This window comes from Mesoplodon densirostris, chromosome 9 (genome assembly GCF_025265405.1).
Source record: "Mesoplodon densirostris isolate mMesDen1 chromosome 9, mMesDen1 primary haplotype, whole genome shotgun sequence".
In the NCBI taxonomy this organism is placed as follows: Eukaryota; Metazoa; Chordata; class Mammalia; order Artiodactyla; family Ziphiidae; genus Mesoplodon; species Mesoplodon densirostris.
Genome location: NC_082669.1, coordinates 100,422,929 through 100,443,241, shown reverse-complemented (window position 1 = coordinate 100,443,241; position 20,313 = coordinate 100,422,929). Strand labels below are relative to the sequence as shown.

The 20,313-nt window shown below is 45.2% G+C and overlaps 1 protein-coding gene across 5 annotated transcripts in view; it reads left to right on the top strand.

Annotated features, from left to right (window-relative positions):
- Positions 1-2,379: 2,379 nt before the first annotated feature.
- SLC37A3 (solute carrier family 37 member 3) overlaps positions 2,380-20,313 on the top strand; it is a 44,318-nt gene continuing 26,384 nt past the window's right edge. For 2 of the 5 annotated variants that reach the window (XM_060108409.1, XM_060108405.1), the window contains exons 1-3: positions 2,380-2,474; positions 12,120-12,280; positions 13,546-13,654. In XM_060108409.1, the coding sequence (XP_059964392.1) occupies positions 12,192-12,280; positions 13,546-13,654 (198 nt within the window). In that variant the 5' untranslated portion in view covers positions 2,380-2,474; positions 12,120-12,191. The other 3 variants (XM_060108407.1, XM_060108406.1, XM_060108408.1) reach the window with 3 other exon arrangements.

Genomic DNA, 20,313 nt, shown 5'->3' with positions numbered 1-20,313 from the left:
ATGCAGCTTGAAAATGAAATGTAGGTCAAGATCCACGACAAATGTATGGGCAGGGGCAGGAAATAAAACCCGTGAGACGTGTCAGTGAGGTTAGGTGTCAAAATGTTTTCTTCTTCTGGTAATGATTACTGATAAAAAAAAGAAAAAAAAACCCAAACCAAAAAAACCCAGCTGACTCAGACTTCGCACTTGGAGAGCAAGTAGAATTCGAACGGTAAAATGCCCAAATGGTTATCGACGTCAAGGAGAGATGCTGCTTTTCCCTACCCCGACCCTCTCCACCAATGCTGACTATAAGTGCAAAGAGCAGAACTTGGGTTATGGGGAAGAAGGCATTCTTGACGTGGGTGGTGGTGATGCAGGTCATATACTTATACACACACACATACATACGTGCATAGACACACATATATTTCACAGTATATATAGTTTACCATTTTAACCATTTTTAAGCGTATCATCCAGTGGTCTTAAATATATTCACATTGTTGTGCAGCCATCACCACCATCCGTCTCCAGAACTTTTTCATCATCTCCAACTGAAACTCTATATCCTGTTAAACAATGACTCCTATTTCCCCTTCCCCCCAGCCCTTGGTAACCATTATTCTACTTTCTGTCTCAATAAATTTGATTACCCTAGGTACCTCATACAAGTGGAGTCATACAGTAAGTGTCCTTTTGTGTCTGGCTTAACTCACTTAGTTTAATGTTTTCAGCGTTCATCCATGTTGTAGCATGTGTCATAATTTCATTCCTTTAAAGTTGAATAATTGTCCACAGTTTGTTTTTTACAATAAATGTGAAACGCCTGGTCTGGTTGATTTATGGTTGCTCCCCATAATATCACATTTCCCCAGCCACACCCTCTGATGACTGGAAACAAAACTACCCCTGCATTGTGTATTATTATTTTTTTTTGCAGCACGCGAGCCTCTCACTGCTGTGGCCTCTCCCGTTGCGGAGCACAGGCTCCGGACGCGCAGGCCCAGCGGCCATGGCTCACGAGCCCAGCCGCTCCGCGGCATGTGGGATCTTCCCGGACCGGGGCACGAACTCGTGTCCCCTGCATCGGCAAGCGGACTCTCAACCACTGCGCCACCAGGGAAGCCCCCCCCTGCATTGTGTAAAGGCAAATACAAATTAAAGATAAGAGACTTAATTCTCCTTGTTGAAAATAAGGGAAGAGGACCCCCCTCCCTCCTTTTTCTTTCAAAATTTCTGTCCTTTTCCAATATATGTATATCTTTATAATGGCTAAATAACCTCTGCCGGTCTCACAACTCTGGAATGTTTCCTCCAGGACCTGGGAGCCATCTTTTGAAATTCAGTCATCCAGGGAGCTATTGCCCCTAACCCCCAGTTCCTGTGGCAGGATGGGAGGCTAACTTCCGTGGGGCCCTTGCTCCAATTTGCAAAACCATCTCCTGTCCTAAAGGTGTGAAAAGTTTGTTTGTCCTAAAGGTGTGATAAGCCAACTCAGGTGGTCTCCCCAGTGACCGTGATAAAGTTAGGAGAACTATTTGTGACATAAGGTCCAGTCGAGTCTTCTCACTTGAGGAGTAGTGATTATCTGAGAACTTGCCTGGAGTGGGTAGTGTCTGCCTGGCAATGTAAGGGGAAGATTCCTTTCTTCCTTTGCTACCTCTTAGCGCGTTGCCTGTGATGTGCGTCACAGTCTGGTTCAAAGCGTATTCAATAATAAAACTGTTTTCTAATCTGCTATCTTTGTGGACAGGTTTTCTGGGTTGAAAGACTTAATTCCCCCCCCCCCCCAGCAGTTGAAAGAGAGCCCAGGAGGGCAAAAGACCCTTGTTCAGAGTCGTGTGTTGTAAGGCCTTCAGTTTTTGCTTGGGGCTGCCAGGATCTTAACACTCATTTATTTGTTTGCGTGATGGGGGTGGGATGTACAACAGTGAATTATACCGACAGACTAATAACCCTGTCCTTATGGTCAACTGTATTTAATTCAACAAAAATTTAAAGCTTATGCCCTCATGGCAGGTCAGTAGCACACCTAGCAGCGCGTTTCTTTCTCTCAAAACAAAATGCAGAATAAAGGTTTTTTGAAAAACAGATGATTTATATATACATAATTTCTTCCCAGATTGTATCTTCTCTCTCCCGCACTGCTTCTTTCCTAACAGTCCTGGCCGGTGTCCGTCCCTCCGACCCCCAGTTCCCCCTCGGAGCTGCCGGGTCCACCCAGGCCTCCGGCAGCGTCTGGAAGCCGACACTCCCCCTCCCCCTCTCCCCCTCCCCCTCCCCTCCCTGCCCAGTGGTCCTCAGGTAAAGCCGCGCGGTCGGACTACAACTCCCAGCATGCTGCGGGTACTGACGGGTCACGTGAGTGCCCGGAAACCCTGGCCGCGGCGGCGTCGGTGATGTGGCGGCGGGAGTGGCAAGCTTGCGGGCGCGGCGGAGCGAGAGGAGTTGCCGGCCGGCCGGAACGCGACGACTACTGCGGCACTCGGGTGCGCGAGCGGCGACGCGCCGGGCCCGAGCCGAGAAGGGCCGGAACCCGGCTTGGGGCGAGGCTGGGGTGTGCCGCAGGCGAGGGCAGGTCCGAGGAGCTTCCAGGCGTCGAGGGGACGGGGCGGAGAGGCAGAAGGTGGCGGCCGGTGGGTGTGGCGCCGCGGGCAAGGCCGGCCACCCCTCGTTCCCTCCACTCTGGGCCTGGCTCCTCGGCGTCCAGGTGCTCCGGGACCTGGCGGGGCCGGCGAGTACCGTAGTGGAGGGGAGCGGGAGGATCGGGAGGGCCTCCGGGGAGAGCCGGCGGCCAGGCCCCACGCCAGCGCGGTGGCGGGGGCGCCTGTGCAAGAAAAGGGTTTGTCGTCTAGAAGGGTACCTCACAGGTAGGGCGGGCAGGCTTTTGGAGAGGATGTAGTGAGGCCACAGAGGGAGAAGGCTCTTAGTGGAGTAAATGGGCTTTGCTTTTTGGTAACTACCATCGTCTCGGTCAGGAATTTATCTGATCGCTTTTTCGTCATGAACTCAGTATTCTTGTTTGCAGAATGTGGTCTGTTTATTCTTACTTCTCACGGGATTATGGGAACGTGTCCACAGGGTTTTTGGTGTTTTCAGAAACTAGGCGATCTCCTGATAACTTACTGAAAGGATTGTAGGGAGTTCTGGGGTGAGCAAAATATGATTCTTAATGGCCACCTTCTTTCTTGAGCGTTTTGATGCTTGAATTCTTTTTTTCCCCATTTGTTGAATGTTTGCTGTATGCCAGGCACTGTACTTAATTAATTTATTTTTGGCTGCGTTGGGTCTTTTTTTTTTTTTTTCTTTTTGCGGTACGCGGGCCTCTCACTGTCGTGGCCTCTCCCGTTGCGGAGCACAGGCTCCGGATGCGCAGGCCCAGCGGCCATGGCTCACGGGCCCAGCCGCTCCGCGGCATATGGGATCCTCCCAGACCGGGGCACGAACCCGTATCCCCTGCATCGGCAGGCGGACTCTCAACCACTGCGCCACCAGGGAGGCCCTGCGTTGGGTCTTTTTAAAAAAATTATTTATTATTGTCTGCGTTGGGTCTTCATTGATGCGTGCGGGCTTTTCTCTAGTTGCGGCGAGCGGGGCCTACTCTTCGTTGCGGTGCGCGGGCTTCTCATTGCGGTGGCTTCTCTGGTTGCAGAGCATGGGCTCTAGAGCACAGGCTCAGTAGTTATGGCGCACGGGCTTAGTTGCTCCGCGGCATGTGGCATCTTCCCGGATTAGGGCTCGAACCCGTGTCCCCTGCATTGGCAGGCGGATTCTTAACTACTGCGTCACGAGGGAAGCCCCAGGTGCTGTACTTAGAACTCTCTATAAATTGTCTCATTTAATCTTTCAGTGACTCAAAGAAGTTAAGTGGAGGGTCTTGAATGCCAACTGGAACTTTCATGCCTTTGTGTGGGCCACGGTGTGGCTTCAGATGACAATCTTCTATTAATCTTTGATATCTGGTCTCTGCATCAGAAAATAACCCTGAAACGATACTTTCATAAGCTCAAAGTCGGTGCACTGTCCTGTTGCTCCCTAGCTGTCAGGATCCAGTGTATTAGTCATTGTCTCAGGTTCTGATTTGTCTTGTTCACCAGTGGTAAGGAAATGTCACAGCAGTGACCATTAACTTGAGTATAAGTCCTTTGTCTAGGAGAGGGAAAGATTTTTATCTTGAAAACTGTTGTCTTTGGAATATGTTCAAAATAGGTAGGAAGAACGTGGTTTGGGGAACCCTGAGGGAATTTTACAGAAAAGTGCTAGGTATTTTACATCTGTGGTAAGGAACAATTTAAGAAGAGAGACAAATTACAGGAAGACTTGAGTTTCGAATAAAAGGATTTACATGATACAGGGAAACAACTTCCAATGAGGTCATGTGGGATAAAAAAGATACTTGTGTCAATTACAGCATGCACAACTGTCACAATAGGTGAGCTCAACTACCCATTGAGTACTTTTCCCCCTACCTCTTTACACTGAGTATACAGAATCATTTTACTTTGCAAACATAAAAGCTGAAGTCTAGGGAGTGAAGTAATTGCCCTTATTTATGCGCGTGCGAGAACCACAGTTACTAAGGTGCTTTTTTTCCATCCTGGATCTATACGTCTGTGTTTAATGTGTGATATTTTTAATTACTGTGTTTTACCCAACTTGGGATATTTTAACCTTTTAACCTTCCCTCTTACACAGTATAACGTAGGGTCTAGGGTCAGGTCTGGGTTTGAATGCTCCTTTCACCTCCTAAGAGATATTACTTTCTAAAATCCATTTTTTTATCTGTAAGATGTGGTGAGAACTGAATGCAATGGCACATGGTAAGTGCCTAGCACAGGGCCTGGCACTTTGAAAGCATTCAGTGTTGGCCATCAGTCAAAGCATTCATTCATTCAGAAAATCTTTACTGATCATTCTAAATGCTCTGCTAGGCCCTGGGGTTATAGCTGTGGTGTTAAGACTTACAGATGAACAGTAAACATGTGAACAATTAAAGCAGATAATAAGATTGGGAGGAATGCTGTGAAGGGAAAAAACAGATGGAGATGGGAGAAGTAGTAACGGAGGGAGGCCATTTTAGATAGGACGATCCAGGCAGCCACTCTAAGGGATGACACTTGAGGCTGAGCCAAGGAAAGGCAAGAGCAAGCTGTTTGCAAAGAACCAGGAGAAACGCATGTCAGACAACAGAACAGCAAGTGCGAAGTCCCAAAGCAAGGAAGGGCTTGGTGTTCAGGGGCAAGAAAGGGATTGGGTGCTAGGGAGATGGTAGCCGTGTGGAGGAGTGATGCTGGTGGGGGGCGGAGCAAGGGGGGCACAGAGGAGAAGGAAACGGCTAGCTCCACGCTGTGTCCACCGGCCAAGGATTGCGAACCACCCAGATGTCCCGCAGGAGACGGGACTGCGGCAGCTCTGTAGGTGCAGATGGGGTGGACCTCCAACCTCTGATAAGTGAAGGAAAAAAATGGTGCAGGATAGTGTGTGTTGTATGCTCCCATTTGTGTATGTGTGAGTGTGGGGCTACGCCTGGAATGCACGCACAGGTGCAGATTCTGCAAGAATGCAGAAGCAATGGTAGGACCCCCGGGTGACGTGAGAACAGGGAGGGAGGTGTCACCGTGTATATACCCTTTGAACTTTCTACCGTATGTGTATAGCGTCTACTGCATACAGGTTTTGGAGGCCATGGCGAAACTCTTGTTTTGTGGTTTTATATGAGTCTTGGGAAACCGTGAAGAAGGCATTTTAAGCAGAAGAATGACAGCTGATTTATGTTTTAAGATATGTTTCTGGCAGATGTGTGGAGCGTGATGGACAGCAGGGGGCTGGTGTGTGTGCTCGATGTGAAATAGTGAAACCCTGCAGGAGGCTGTTGCACTAGGCTTGGTACAAGACGTGGGTGGTTGCCCTTGGTAGTGGTTGTGGGGATGGAGAGAAGAGCATGCATTTGGGCCGAATTTTGGGGTGAAAAGGACTGGATTTAGTAATGGGTTGGGTGTGGAAGCTGAGAGGAAAGGAGAAATGAGGGCTAAGTGTTAGTGGCCTTGGTGGTACCATCTTCTGGGGGCAGTGCTGGGGACGAATGGGTGTGGAGGGAGGAAGTGAAGAATTGTGAAATTGTGTTTTAGTTCCAAGGAGGGCTCTCAAGTGGTTGGTTGGCTGTGCCGCTGGGAGCCCTGGGGGGTCCGAGTTAGAGCTGGCCCTCTGGGAATCATTGGCAGAAAGCCGTGGTACCAGATGAAGGAGACAGAGAGCTTGGAAGCTGAGAGAGAGAAGTGTGAGTGGTTATCTTAGATGTTGAGCAAGCAGGTCCTTAGGCAAGTGTGGACTTGCTGGGCAGAGCTGCATGCCCTCTGAGGTTTGTGGTTTTGAATCGGAAAAGTGAAACCAGCCCGCTCCTTTGATTTTTCTCTGGCAAAGCTCAACCACTTGGGCCCAGGGGAGGAGGCCAGAGGCAAGCGAGGAAAAAAGGCCCGTAAGGGAGATAGTCCAGATTCTAAGTTGGGAAAGAAGGGAATGAGGACAGGAGGAGGGTCATGGATGAAGGGAAAAAATGGGGAGGTGACCTAATTGGGAGCTTGCTGAGGTAAAATGACTTTGGAGTGGGGAGTATGAAGTAAACAGTTTTCTGGAAGGAGACAAAGCAAGATGTTTGAAATGCAGTTTGGGAGGTGATGCACTTACTGCTTAGTAGATGACACGGGCCGGGTTTTGCTCATGGGATAGAGGAAAAGATTGGTGGGAACAGGACCAGGGTCTGCTAGGTTACCCATCTGGGTGTTGACATGAGACAGGGCAGAGCGAGGACAGCAGGTGACCAGGAGACGACGGCTGTGAGGGGCAGTGGGCAGTGAGGCCCAGGAGCTTCGGAGAAGCTGGGGTCTCGCAAGGAGGAGGAGTGGTTGTGAGAAGGAAGATTGCTTCTCCCTGAGAGACCCCAGAGGAAGCAGTGTTATCTGGGGGCAGGCAGGAGTCCGCCAGGGTAGGAAAGGCAAGAACTCGCAGAACAGGGTCATGGTATAGAGAAGCAGATTAACTGCTTCTCTCCGTTTCCAGAGAGCATTTCCTTCCAGTGGGGTTGGGGTGAGGATGGGTCCGATGAGATGGAGGTGACAGGTAATCTCCTTTTCTGCCAGTCTCTCCCGTTTCCACTCCGCAGTCTGTTTCCCCCAAAGTGTTCCTAATACGAGACAACTTTATTTATTTATTATTTTTAAAAAAACAATTTATTTATTTATTTATTTTGGGCAGTGTTGGGTCTTCGTTGCTGGACATGGGCTTCCTCTAGTTGCGGCAAGCGGGGGCTACTCTTTGTTGCAGTGCGCGGGCTTCTCATTGCGGTGGCTTCTCTTGTTGTGGAGCACGGGCTCTAGGCGCCCAGGCTTCAGTAGTTGTGACTTGCGGGCTCTAGAGCGCAAGCTCCGTAGTTGTGGCGCATGGGCTTAGTTGCTTCACAGCATGTGGGTTCTTCCTGGACCAGGGATTGAACCCGTGTCCCCTGCATTGGCAGGCGGATTCTTAACCACAACGCCACCAGGGAAGTCCCTATGAGGCAACTTTAAATCTTACTATGTTTGAGTTGGAATGGACTCTAAATATGTATGGAAAGTGAAATTTGGGGAATGTTTTATATTCCAAGGCAGTGTTTATAAGGGGGAGATTGCCTTCTGCTTGGGCATGTCACATGTGAAGCCATCTTTTTATTTAGCCTCCATCACACAATATGGAATGTTCCATCCTGGAAAGTATGTTGTGTGGGTGATCCTGTAGGATCTCAGAAAGCTTCTTACGAATTAGATGAGTTAATGATCATGAACTAGCCTTGAAAAGTAGAATAGGGCTCAATGGTTCTGCATCTTTTTCTTTTTTTTTTTTTTTGCGGTACGCGGGCCTCTCACCGTTGTGGCCTCTCCCGTTGCGGAGCACAGGCTCTGGACGCGCAGGCTCAGTGGCCATGGCTCACGGGCCCAGCCGCTCTGCGGCATGTGGGATCTTCCCGGACCGGGACCGGGGCATGAATCCGTGTCCCCTGCATCGGCAGGCGGACTCTCAACCACTGTGCCACCAGGGAAGCCCCAGGGATCTTACTTTTTATAAGTTTTTTTTTTCCTAAGGTCATTCTTGTTCTCACATGACAGTTGTATATTTAGAATCCATGGATTAAGAAAATATTAAATGACAAGCTTCTATTCAGAAACACTTAAAATGAATTTTGGCTTTATTAATTATAACAGCATTTACACACGCTTGAAAAATGTTAGACATTTGTTCAGTCTATATTCAGAGCCGGAAAGAAAATGGTCTAAAAGTAGGATGTGCTTAATAGAGTCGGACTTGGCAAAAACTCTGTGCTTCTGCAGGGCTCCAGAGCTCACAGATGATCAGAAATCACTTCTGTGATGTAGGACATACAAATGCAAGGTATTGTTATTAATGATTGTAATTATATAGGACCAGATGTTATAATAGTATTCATTTTAAATGGCATTCTGCCAACATCAGATGAATGTTTAAACTCTTTTCCCATTGAAGTTATTCAGCATTTTCTTCCCTGTCACTGTAGCTAAGGAAAAGGTGGTTTATTTAGAAACTAAATCCAGATGGTCTCAAACAGCTTGGTAGTCATTTAACACCATTAATGTAACTGTACAGGCCTGAAATCCACAACCATTATTGCCGAAGCAAGTAATTCCAATCTGTTGGAGCATACATTTTTGGAATTATTCTCTTACCTAATTAATTATAGAATTTCATAACCCACAACCTTTTCTCAAGTATTCAGTACAGTGTTTTGAGTTGTGAGTGTGTTCAGGTCAAAGAGCTGTGATTTATAAAGAATGGTTAAAACTTTGAGTTGTCTCACTTGGGTGTCATGTTTAATTTGGGGGATAGAGGTAAATTTAGCAGTAACATTAGTAGCTCTCGGGTTTGTAACTTCCTGGAATTACAGACTGAAAGTTTATTTACATTTTGTGAGTGGAAATTTGTTGTCTTACTTGGCTCATAATTTTGTTTTAACATTTTTCAAGGAGAATGATTATATGAAATTAACTATATTCTCCTGATGTGGGATTAACCCTGGGCAGATCAGTGGCTAAAATAATTATCTTAATACCTTACATGCATTGTTTATTTTGGTCCCAGAAGAGATAGGCCATTTTACACATGACAGTCTGTGCTTCAGAGAGATTGATGTGTCCAAGGGCTCACATCCAGTAAGTGAATCAGCTGTAATGTTTATATAACTTTAACCATCTCAACTTTGTATCTTTTATCCAAAAGTTTCAAGAATGGCCTTTCAACTGGGTCTCTCAGCATTTAAGGTTTTGGGTTCATCTACCAATCTGTAGTATAAATTGTAATAGAGAACAGGAATATAAATAGCAGTTACAGGGAACACAGCCTTGGGCAAAGTCCTGTGATTCACTAATTTTAGTGCTGGAAGCTTTTGAGTTTGTCTCCTACCTTGACTATTATTGTAGTATGTTTATCATACAAGGTATTTTGTTAAATTAATTTTTTTTAAAAGCTTTTTTGTTTTTTGGTTTTTTTTGCGGTACACAGGCCTCTCACTGTTGTGGTTTCTCCCGTTGTGGAGCACAGGCTCTGGACGCGCAGGCTCAATGGCCATGGCTCATGGGCCCAGCCGCTCCGCGGCATGTGGGATCCTCCCGGACCAGGGCACAAACCCGCGTCCCCTGCATCGGCAGGTGGATTCTCAACCACTGTGCCACCAGGGAAGCCCAGTTTTTGTTTTTAATTTATTTATTTTTGGCTGCGTTGGGTCTTCGTTGCTGCATGCGGGCTTTCTCTAGTTGCGGCGAGCGGGAGCTACTCTTCGTTGTGGTGCGTGGGCTTCTCATTGTGGTGGCTTCTCTTGTTGCGGAGCACGGGCTCTAGGCGTCCAGGCTTCAGTAGTGGTGGCACATGGGCTCAGTAGTTGTGGCGCATGGGCTTAGTTGCTCTGCAGCATGTGGGATCTTCCCGGACCAGGGCTTGAACCCATGTCCTTTGTATTAGCAGGCAGATTCTTAACCACTGCACCACCAGCGAAGCCCCTGTTAATTTAATTTTATTTTTTCCTAATATGCAGATAAACTATAGGACTTTTACAATGCTGTGGATGTTTTCCCTCCTGATTATAAAAGTAATATACATGTTTATTGTAGAATTTTTAGGAAAATATATAGAAAAGTAAAATTACCCATAATTCCACTGCCTAGAGAGAACTAATATTCCCTGTTTACTTGTAAATATTATGTAAATCTAGAGTTCAGTTGATTATAAGTCATATCCTACACGTTTCACTTGCCATTTACTCATGTTATTATAAAGTCTTAATCATCATGTCAAATGATAAAATATTCAGCCATTTGGATATACCATAATTTGTTTAATTATTCCCCTCTTATTGCACGTTTGGGTTGTTTCTGCAGACTCATAGCTGGAGACATTAAGTGTAGATGCTTACTTTTTTTTTTTTTTTTTTTTGCGGTACGCGGGCCTCTCACTGTTGTGGCCTCTCCCGTTGCAGAGCACAGGCTCCGGACGCGCAGGCTCAGCGGCCATGGCTCACGGGCCCAGCCGCTCCGCGGCATGTGGGATCTTCCCGGACCGGGGCACAAACCCGTGTCCCCTGCATCGGCAGGCGGACTCTCAACCACTGCGCCACCAGGGAAGCCCTAGATGCTTACTTTATGCTTAATTAGTCTTGGTGTCAGAGCGTGGATGTGGCTTTCCGAGAGGACAGAGGAGAGGTGAGAGGAAGTGGAAAGAGATGGCAGAGATGTGGCCCTGTCCCTTTCCCCTGTTCCTTTATGACTGGCACAAAGTTCATTTCTTCATATAAGAGAGCTCTTCCGACTTTTTGTGAAAAGTACCTTTGTGTATAGAGCTGAATGCATCTTGTATTTCTTTAGGAATAAATCCCTGGAAATTGAATTTTTGTGTCAAAGGCTCTCAATGCACCTGGCCAGATCGTCTTCCTATAAAATTGTGTTAATTTTCGCTTCTATCAGCAGTGTATGAGAGTTCAGGATCATTAGACCTTGAGCTGCATTGAGCACAGTCTTTTTTAACTATGCAAACTTTTTGTATTACCATAATTAGCATTTCTTATGTTCTAATGAGATTGGAACTCTTATTTGATAAGTTTGATAGCCATTTCATTTCTTCCGAGTTGTCTGTTCATTTCCGTTGCTCATTTTCCAGTCAGAATTAGTGATTTTCTTATCAGTTTGTATGAGAGTTCGTTCTGTTAGGAGGTAATCTTTCGTCAAGGATTTCTTTTTTTTTTTTTAATAATAAATTTATTTATTTATTTATTTATTTATTTACTGGCTGTGTTGGGTCTTAGTTGCTGCGCGCAGGCTTTCGCTAGTTGTGGCGAGCAGGGGCTACTCTTCGAGTGGGGGCTACTCTTTGTCGTGGTGCACGGGCTTCCCATTGCGGTGGCTTCTCTTGTTGCAGAGCACCGGCTCTAGGTGTGTGGGCTTCAGTAGTTGTGGCACACGGGCTCAGTAGTTGTGGCTTGCAGGCTCAGTAGTATGGCTCGCAGGCTCTGGAACGCTGGCTCAGTAGTTGTGGCGCACGGGCTTAGTTGCCCTTCAGCATGTGAGATCTTCCCGGACCAGGGCTCGAACCCATGTCCCCTGCATAAGCAGGCGGATTCTTAACCACTGCACTGCCAGGGAAGCCCCAAGGATTTCTTTTTTTTTTTAAATTTATTTTTATTTTTTATTTTTTGCGGTACGCGGGCCTCTCACTGTTGTGGCCTCTCCTGCTGCGGAGCACAGGCTCCGGACGCCCAGGCCCAGAGGCCATGGCTCATGGGCCCAGCGCTCCGCGGCATGTGGGATCCTCCCAGACCCGGGCATGAACCTGTGTCCCCTGCATCGGCAGGCGGACTCTCAACCACTGCACCACCAGGGAGGCCCCCCAAGGAATTCTTTTTAAAGGACTAGTTAATAGCTATAAAACATAATTATCAATCTAGTTTTCTGGTGTCAACTAATCCATGTAATTTTTTTTTCCTAGGCCTGATTATACAGTGACTGGTTGAAAGTCTAAATAATTCTGTTTTTGGATAATATGCCTATTATGAGTAATGTTAATAATGTGTTTTGTTTTTCCAGAAAGAAGAAATGATGTAAACCATTCACTGTCCAGACTTTAAGGTCAAAGTGAGAAGGAAGGTCAGGAGGAACATGGCCTGGCCAAATATTTTTCAAAGAGGAACTTTGCTCTCCCAGTTCAGCCATCATCATGTGGTAGTGTTCCTGCTCACCTTCTTCAGGTAAGTGGACCACTAAAACTCTTCTCTTGTTGTTCTTGTCCTTGTTTTCCTTTTGAAGGAGCTATTTATTGCATGGCAAGTGCTTAATGCAGTGATTGGCCTGGGCTAATCATGAGCTAGACCAGCTGGTCCTTCTGCAGTACTTTATGATAGCTCTAATATAGTGGTTCTCGAGGGCTGTCTTGCCCATATTTGGCAACGTCTGGAGACATTTTTAGTTGTCACGCTGGGGGAAGGGGTGCTACTTGGATCCAGTGGGTTGAGACCAGGGATGCTGCTAAACATCCTGCAGTGCACGGGACAGCCCCCCACAATAGAGAATTTGGGGGGCCCAAAATGTCAATACTGCTGTGATTGAAAAACCTTGCTCTGACATAAAGTCCTTTGATTGTTAAAACCAGGAGCTTGCGAACAAAAGGATGTGCGTATTCAGGGAATGCTCTATGCCTCCTTGAGCAGTAAAGATGGTAGGAGACCTCTTTGAGGAACTTCGGTCACTCGTGTGAGAGCCTGACCAGTCAGTGTGACTGAAGAATCGGCCATGTCTGACTCAGTGGCCCTCAGTGGCTCTCTTTAGTGGTCTGTAGATGACTTCAGCCAGGCTCTTTGGTGTTAAGGGCACGTTTTTCATAACCCTGTGACTCAACTATTTCGATTATTTCTTCTGAATAGATTTTATTTATTATTAATCTTTATTGAAGGCACCGCAAATGATGATGATGGTTTTTTTTTTTTAAGGCAGAAACTAGGAAAATGGTTTTCTAATTATGTAAGAGTTGATAGGTAATTTTGGATGCTTGCTTTAGGGGAAATCCATTTGTGAGGGGTTGAGGGAGGCATCAGTATGAGGAAAAGACAGGCCCCAAGGAAAAAGCCACTGAATGGCTAGTGCAATGAGTGGCCAGTGGTCGGTAAAGACTTAAAATCCTTTACAGAACTGCAACCATGATTTAAAGGGGTTGCAGTCCTTCACATCTCCATCTTCTAGGTCCAGAGACATGTTATGAGTGAACATGGGGGCTCATACTGAAGAAGACAAGTTAATTGTTTCTTTGCTTAGCAGAGACTGTTTCAGTGGATAGTTCTTATAAAGCGGTTCCTTCCCTCCCTCTTGCCCACTCTCTCTCTTTCTCTCTCTCTTTCTTTCTGAATTTCTCTTTTTTAAAAGAAGAATTCCAAATTGTATAAAACAAATGGGAATATAGCTGTGATTTTATTGAATCCGTTTTTCTTTCATTCAGCTGTCTTTCTTCTCTCTTTTGTAGTTACTCGTTGCTCCACGCGTCAAGAAAAACATTTAGCAACGTCAAAGTCAGTATCTCTAAGCAGTGGACCCCAAGTGCTTTTAACAAGTCAATTGAACTGCCAGTAGAGGTAAGCAGAACGAAATGCTGGGGTGGATTTAAGAAGGGAACCACACTCACCCGTAAGTTCTTCTAAGTTCTGTTTTGTTTCATTCATCCTTAGGATGGCTTACTATTTCCTATGGCATAAAATCCAAACCATTCTGCCTGATTTCTTAGCTTGCCCTGATTCAGGTCTGTTTTACCATTTCAACCAACTTATTTCTCACTGTTTTGAAATCACACAATTCTGGCTAGGCTGTTTTTTTCATTGAGTTTCACAAGTACCATGCTTATTTCTGCCTTTGAGATTTTGCCTGTATTCTTTTGTATGATCTTTCACCTTCCTTACACCCATCTAAATTTTGCTTTTTCCTTTGTGTCAAGATAAAATGCCATTTTTTCTATCAAGTTTTTTTTCCAGCTTCTGCTGATTTTTTTTCCCCTCCTGAACTGTGTGCACTGCATATTACATAGTTCAATGTCGAGGTACTTATGTACTTTATAATCATTTCACTTGTTTTTATCTTGTTTAAGTGACTTGAAGTCAGGGAGTCTGTATCCAGTTCTTATATTCATTTTTGTTTGTTTGTTTTGTTTTTGTTTTTTGGCTGTGCCATGTGGCTTGCGGGATCTTAGTTCCCCGACCAGGGATCGAACCCAGGCCCTGGCAGTGAAAGTGCCAAGTCCTAACCACTGGACCTCCAGGGAATTCCCTCTTATATTCATTTTGGACCAAGTAAATTCTTCGATGACTATTTGGAATGGAGATGCTATTCTTTTTTTTTAAATAAATTTATTTATTTTTGGCTGCGTTGGGTCTTCATTGCTGTGTGCAGGCTTTCTCTAGTTGCGGGAAGTGGGGGCTACTCTTCGTTGTGGTGCACGGTCTTCTCATTGCGGTGGCTTCTCTTGTTGCAGAGCACGGGCTCTAGGCTCGGCGACTTCAGTAGTTGTGGCTCATGGGCTCTAGAGTGCAGGCTCAGTAGTTGTGGTGCACGGGCTTAGTTGCTCCGCAGCATGTGAGATCTTCCCGGACCAGGACTTGAATGCGTGCTCCCTGCATTGGCAGGCGGATTCTTAAGCACTGCGCCACCAGGGAAGTCCTGGAGATGCTATTCTGTGTGATGCCATATCTCAATACAAAAATCCATACCTGTCAAACTTTACTATGTTGTTTGAGCTCTACTTATGTGGAATTATAGGTATATGTTAATGTGCTTTGCACTTTTAAAAATATTTATTTATTTATTTTTGGCTGCGTTGGGTCTTTGTTGCTACGCGCGGGCTTTCTCTAGTTGCGGTGAGCGGGGGCTACTCTTCGTTGTGGTGCGCAGGCTTCTCATTGCAGTAGCTTCTCTTGTTGCGGAGCATGGGCTCTAGGCACATGGGCTTCAGTAGTTGTGGCCCGTGGGCTCAGTAGCTGCGGCTCACGGGCTCTAGAGCGCAGGCTCAGTAGTTGTGGCGCAGGGGCTTAGTTGCTCCGCGGCATGTGGGATCTTCCCGGACCAGGGCTCGAACTCATGTCCCCTGCATTGGCAGGGGGATTCTTAAGTACTGCACCACCAGGGAAGCCCCGCATTTTTATTTCTTAAAAATTATTTCCCCTATTTGGACCAATTCAAAATTGACAGAGATTCGAAGGTTATCTGAATATAGCCTGAAGTGTAAATAAGTTATTCAGTCTGTCTTTCACTGAGGATACAATCAATCAGTCAGTCAATCAGTAAAAGCCTAGAGAATTAAAAAAAGAAAAGAGCCTGTCCTCATGGAGCTGACACTGTAGTGGAAATGCTCTTGAACAATTTTTCTGGAATTGAAGTTACCAGGGACTTTTAAAAGGCAGGCTATTAAGACTAGACAGCTGCATTTCTTGACGGAGCCTTGACCAGTGTCGTGTGCACGGTAAGTACGTCTGAATGATCATTCACTGACTCGTCACAGACCCTCAAGGTGAAGTGGCCTTAGAGAGGTCACATGCCCTAACCTCTCAAACGGTGTAGAATCCTTCTTTGTCATTACTGACAGATGACCACCTAGCTTCTGCTTTAATACTTCAGGGAGAAGAAACTCCCTGTTTTCTAGGTGGACGATTACATTTTTATTTAACTCTCATTATTAGGAAGTTCTTTCTTATAGTGAGGTAAGAGTGTTCTGCTGTTTAATTTTGTTGTTGTTTTTTTTGCGGTACGCGGGCCTCCAGCTGCTGCGTCCTCTCCTGTTGCTCCATGGCTCATGGGCCCAGCCGCTCTGCGGCACGCGGGATCCTCCCGGCCCTGGGCATGAACCCTCATCCCCTGCATTGGCAGGCAGACTCCCAACCACTGCGCCACCAGGGAAGCCCCTGCTGTTTAATTTTGATCTTAGGTTTTATCCTGAGCCATGCATACTAAGCTGATTCGTGCTGCAGGACAGCCTGTGAAATATTTGAGGAAAATCCATCTCCCTAAATTTCTCATGTTGAGGCACAACATCTCTGCTCTTTCGGCTGTAGTTTAGTGACACAGAGCACTAAATATGCTCTTTCAGGTCCAGACTGACCAATATATAGAATAATAGGATTTGATTTAGGCACTGAATTTCTGGTTATACAGCCTTTGTTTTTTAGGTGACTGGGTTGGAGATCCCCAGCGCCACCCCCAGGTTTGATGACTCACTAGGGAGACTCATAGGACTCAGCATATGACTCAGAACTATGGTTTATTACAGTGAAGCATACCAAGCAAAGTCAGCAAAGGGAAAAGCACATAGGGTAAGGCCTAGAGGAAAGCAGGCAAAACCTTCCAAGAGTCCCTTTCCAGTGCAATAATATGGATGTGCTTAAGTTTTCCAGCAGCAAGTCATGACAACTCCGGTGAGATGTTGTCTGCTAGGGAAGCCCATTAGAGACTTGGTGGCAGGGTTTTTACTGGGGCTGGTCACGTAGGCACCCTCTGCCTGGCACGTACGAAAATTCCACATTCCCATAAGGAAAGCAGGGGTTCAGCACAAACCATATTGTTTGGACAGACAGCTTAGGTACAGGGAGCCACTTTTAGCAGGGAATGATGGGAACCCTCCCAAGATCCAAGCTTCCAGGGGCCAGCCTTCCAAGTAGGCCTTTTTAGGGGTACATATCAGGTCTGCTATGGTAACTCTTCCCTGCCAGTGACCGTGTCACATTATTAGCTTGTGTTGAACTTGCATTAACTTCCCGCTGAGATATTTACTTACTTACTTATTCTAATTGCTGCTTATTAAAGTAGGTTTCACCATTCTGATCTTTCAGAACTATGTATTCAGTAGCTTGGATGGATTGGTTATGTAGAAGTCGGGTTCTGACTTATCTTGGACGTCTTTGTATTTCCATACCTGCCCTCACAGAGAGCAGTGCCAACCTTCCACTCCCTTCTGTAGACTTTAAAATCCAGGTTTTTTCTTTCCTGAAGCCTGCGGCTGGGAGCAGAGTGGGTAGGGCAGTGTGTTCCTTTCACTCCTCCTGTGCTTCTGGGTCTGTAACTGTCTTAACTCCAGCTTCCTTTGGAGACTGACTTTCTTGTCCAAAGTGGAAAGGTTCTTAGAACCGGAAGTATACGTAAAATGAGTCAACTCTAAAAAACATTTTGTTTATATATGCTTTTTAACATTTCTTAAGTGCCCTAAACAGCATCCTCAAAAAGTGCTTATTATAGCTTTCATGTTTATGCATAGCTATGTTAGGTGCTTTACAAACAAATTAAGCAGACCCAGTCTGTATACCTTGAGATTTTATAATGATCCCACTGACATGGGCAAACATTGGACATAGTAAGAGATCATGATATAAAATCTCTGTTTATAGATAATGGAGAGGAAATGGTTGAATCTAAGATTTGAGGACAACTTGATTGAAAATTGTGAACAAAAATTTGTTCCATTAAGTTAAAAAGTCATAACTCTCCAGACAGCACAGTCCTTCCAGGGTGTAGGGAATAGTGTAAGAGAGTCTAAACTTCTCTCCAGGAGAGGAAAGCAGGATTCAAGGTGCCCTCAACATTCCAGCGCAACCTCGGCCACAGCTGAAGACCCAGATTCTCACAGCAACTGATATCTGACCCCTGAACACAAGTCAGCTTCAGCTTTCCTCCGAGCGTGGCTTCAGGAAGCGCTTTCGTGTCAGTTCCCCCACCCGTATGCATAGCTATAGTTCTGTGATAAACATTCTCACTTAGGAAACCCACACTGCGACCTTTTGTGTTTCCTGGAAGTGCCCCAATGTGTAGCGGTCGTCGTAGCTTAATGCAGGCCCTCCCCTGACAACACAAGAAAGGCCTCCACACGTACAGGCCGGTCCTTTTACATGGCAATTGTGCATGTGTGCAGGCCAGTGGGTGAGATTTGAGCACCTTAAAGTCACTTTGTTGATGACCTTCAGGTTCATTTCATTCTCTTTTGAGGAAATATCTGCCAGATACCCAAATCTGAATAGCTAGAGTTTGTCTGTCAGTCACTCTTACAAGTAAAAATGACATTTCAGCTCGCGACTCACACAGTTTTCCTCAAGACAGTCATCTTCTCTCCTGTTGGTATAGCTGTATTATCGATGTTAACTTTCTTCACTAGCCTTTTCTCTTTTATCCTATTTTCTGAATCTTTTTGTTAGTCCTGCTTTTTTTTTTTTCGTTTTGGGGTTTGTTTACACTTGTTAAGTAGGCAGTCAAAAGTGTATTTCAGCTGAATTTTAAACAGAAAAAAGCTGTTTGAAACCTGTCAGTTTTTGTGTCAGCCACACCTGCAGGGAGATTTCAGTGGCTTCTCATAAGAGAAGAAAAAAAAGAAAAAAACCCTGAAACTTGGAGCACCTGCTTGAATGTGAGCTCCTCACACTGGTGTGTGCTCCACAGGGCTTAATTCTGGGTCCTGTTGAGCCTGGATGGCATCAGGAATCAAAGATTGTGGTTAGAGAGGAAGGTGGCAAAATAACTCTAATTGGAGATATTTCGGGCCCCAAGTTGGCACACTGAAATACTGATGGGTCTCAGCCGTGTGAGCTGCTTTCTTATTGCTCATGAAAGCAGTGTGTGAGGGAAAGTAACAAGACTGCTGGCGTTAAGCCTCATGGAAGTGAGTCACAATGCTTTAGGATCACACTTTACATATTCTCTTACAATTTGGGGATTTTATTTTCTGTTAAAAGGTAGAGTGTATTTTAAGTTGCCAATTGTGATTTTTCTCTTTAATATTCCAAAGTCAAATTTTCTATAATAACCCATCTCAGAAATCATTTAGTATAACAACTTTTTGGTCTGGAGACCCCAAAGAGCTATGGTTTTGTATTTATAGAGACTTACTGTTTTAGAAATTAAAACCAAGACATTGAAGAAAAATACACTGGTTTTAAATTATATATAAATGAACTAAATAACCCATAACACGTTAACATAAATAACATTTAGTGAAAAATGACTTTTTCAAAATGGAAAAAAATCACTTAATAAGGAGAGTGGCATTGATTTACATTTTTGCAAATCTCTTCATGTCTGGCTCAGTAGAAGACAGTGGGTTTTCATGTCTGCTTCTGAATTCAGTCTCTTGCAGCTTGATCCTTTAAAGTATATGAAGAGAATTTGGCTTTCACAGATACATAGTAGGAAGGGGAGAAGTATTTTAATAGCCTTTTTAGTTAATTGTGGATATTTGTCTTTGATGCTACATGAGAATTTGACAAGAGGCAATTTCTTAAAGGTTAGTTACAATGTGGAATCTGAAACTGTATTCATTAACTTTTTTATACACTTGCATTAAGATCCATTTGTCTGTCTTGTACTTTGAATGGATCTTGAAGTGACAGGCTCATTTCATTCTTTTCTGAGGAAATATCTGCCAAATACCCAAATCTGAATAACTAGGGTTTGTTTGTCAGTCACTCTTTCAAGTAAAAATGACATTCCAGCTTGCAGCTCAGACAGTTTTCTCAAGATAGCCATCATACTTTGGTGTGCATAAGTGCTGTATGCATATTTTCTGCTTCATCACACGAAATATTAAAAAAAAATGTACTCAGGGGCCAGATTTAATAAAATCGTGATTTTTACTGCTCGACAAATATTTATTGAACGTCTAGCATGTGCCAAGGACACTCTTAAGTGAAATTGCCTTTGTTTTTTTTTTTTAAACTGCACGACATTAAAGAATACAGTGGTTAATAGTACAGTTGTGGGGCTTCCCTGGTGGCGCAGTGGTTGGGGGTCTGCCTGCCGATGCAGGGGGCACGGGTTCGAGCCCAGGTCTGGGAGGATCCCACATGCCGCGGAGCAACTGGGCCCGTGAGCCACAACTACTGAGCCTGCATGTCTGGAGCCTGTGCTCCGCAACGAGAGGCCACGATAGTGAGAGGCCCGCGTACCGCGATGAAGAGTGGCCCCCGGCTCGCCTCAACTGGAGAAAGCCCTCGCACAGAAACGAAGACCCAACACAGCCAAAACTAAATAAATAAATTAAAAAAAAAAATATATATATATATATATATAACAGTACAGTTGTGTAACCGCCTTGATCCGTGCTAAGGCACAGTTTTACCCACCACTCTTTTGCACCATCAATGGAAAAGTGAAAGGGAAAAAGCAAATAACATTTTATGTTATGCAAATGATTTTGGCCTTGTGGACCTTTTTTGCATATGTGTTTCCTTATGTACAGAGTGCTGATTTGCTCTTTTCAGTATCACCACCC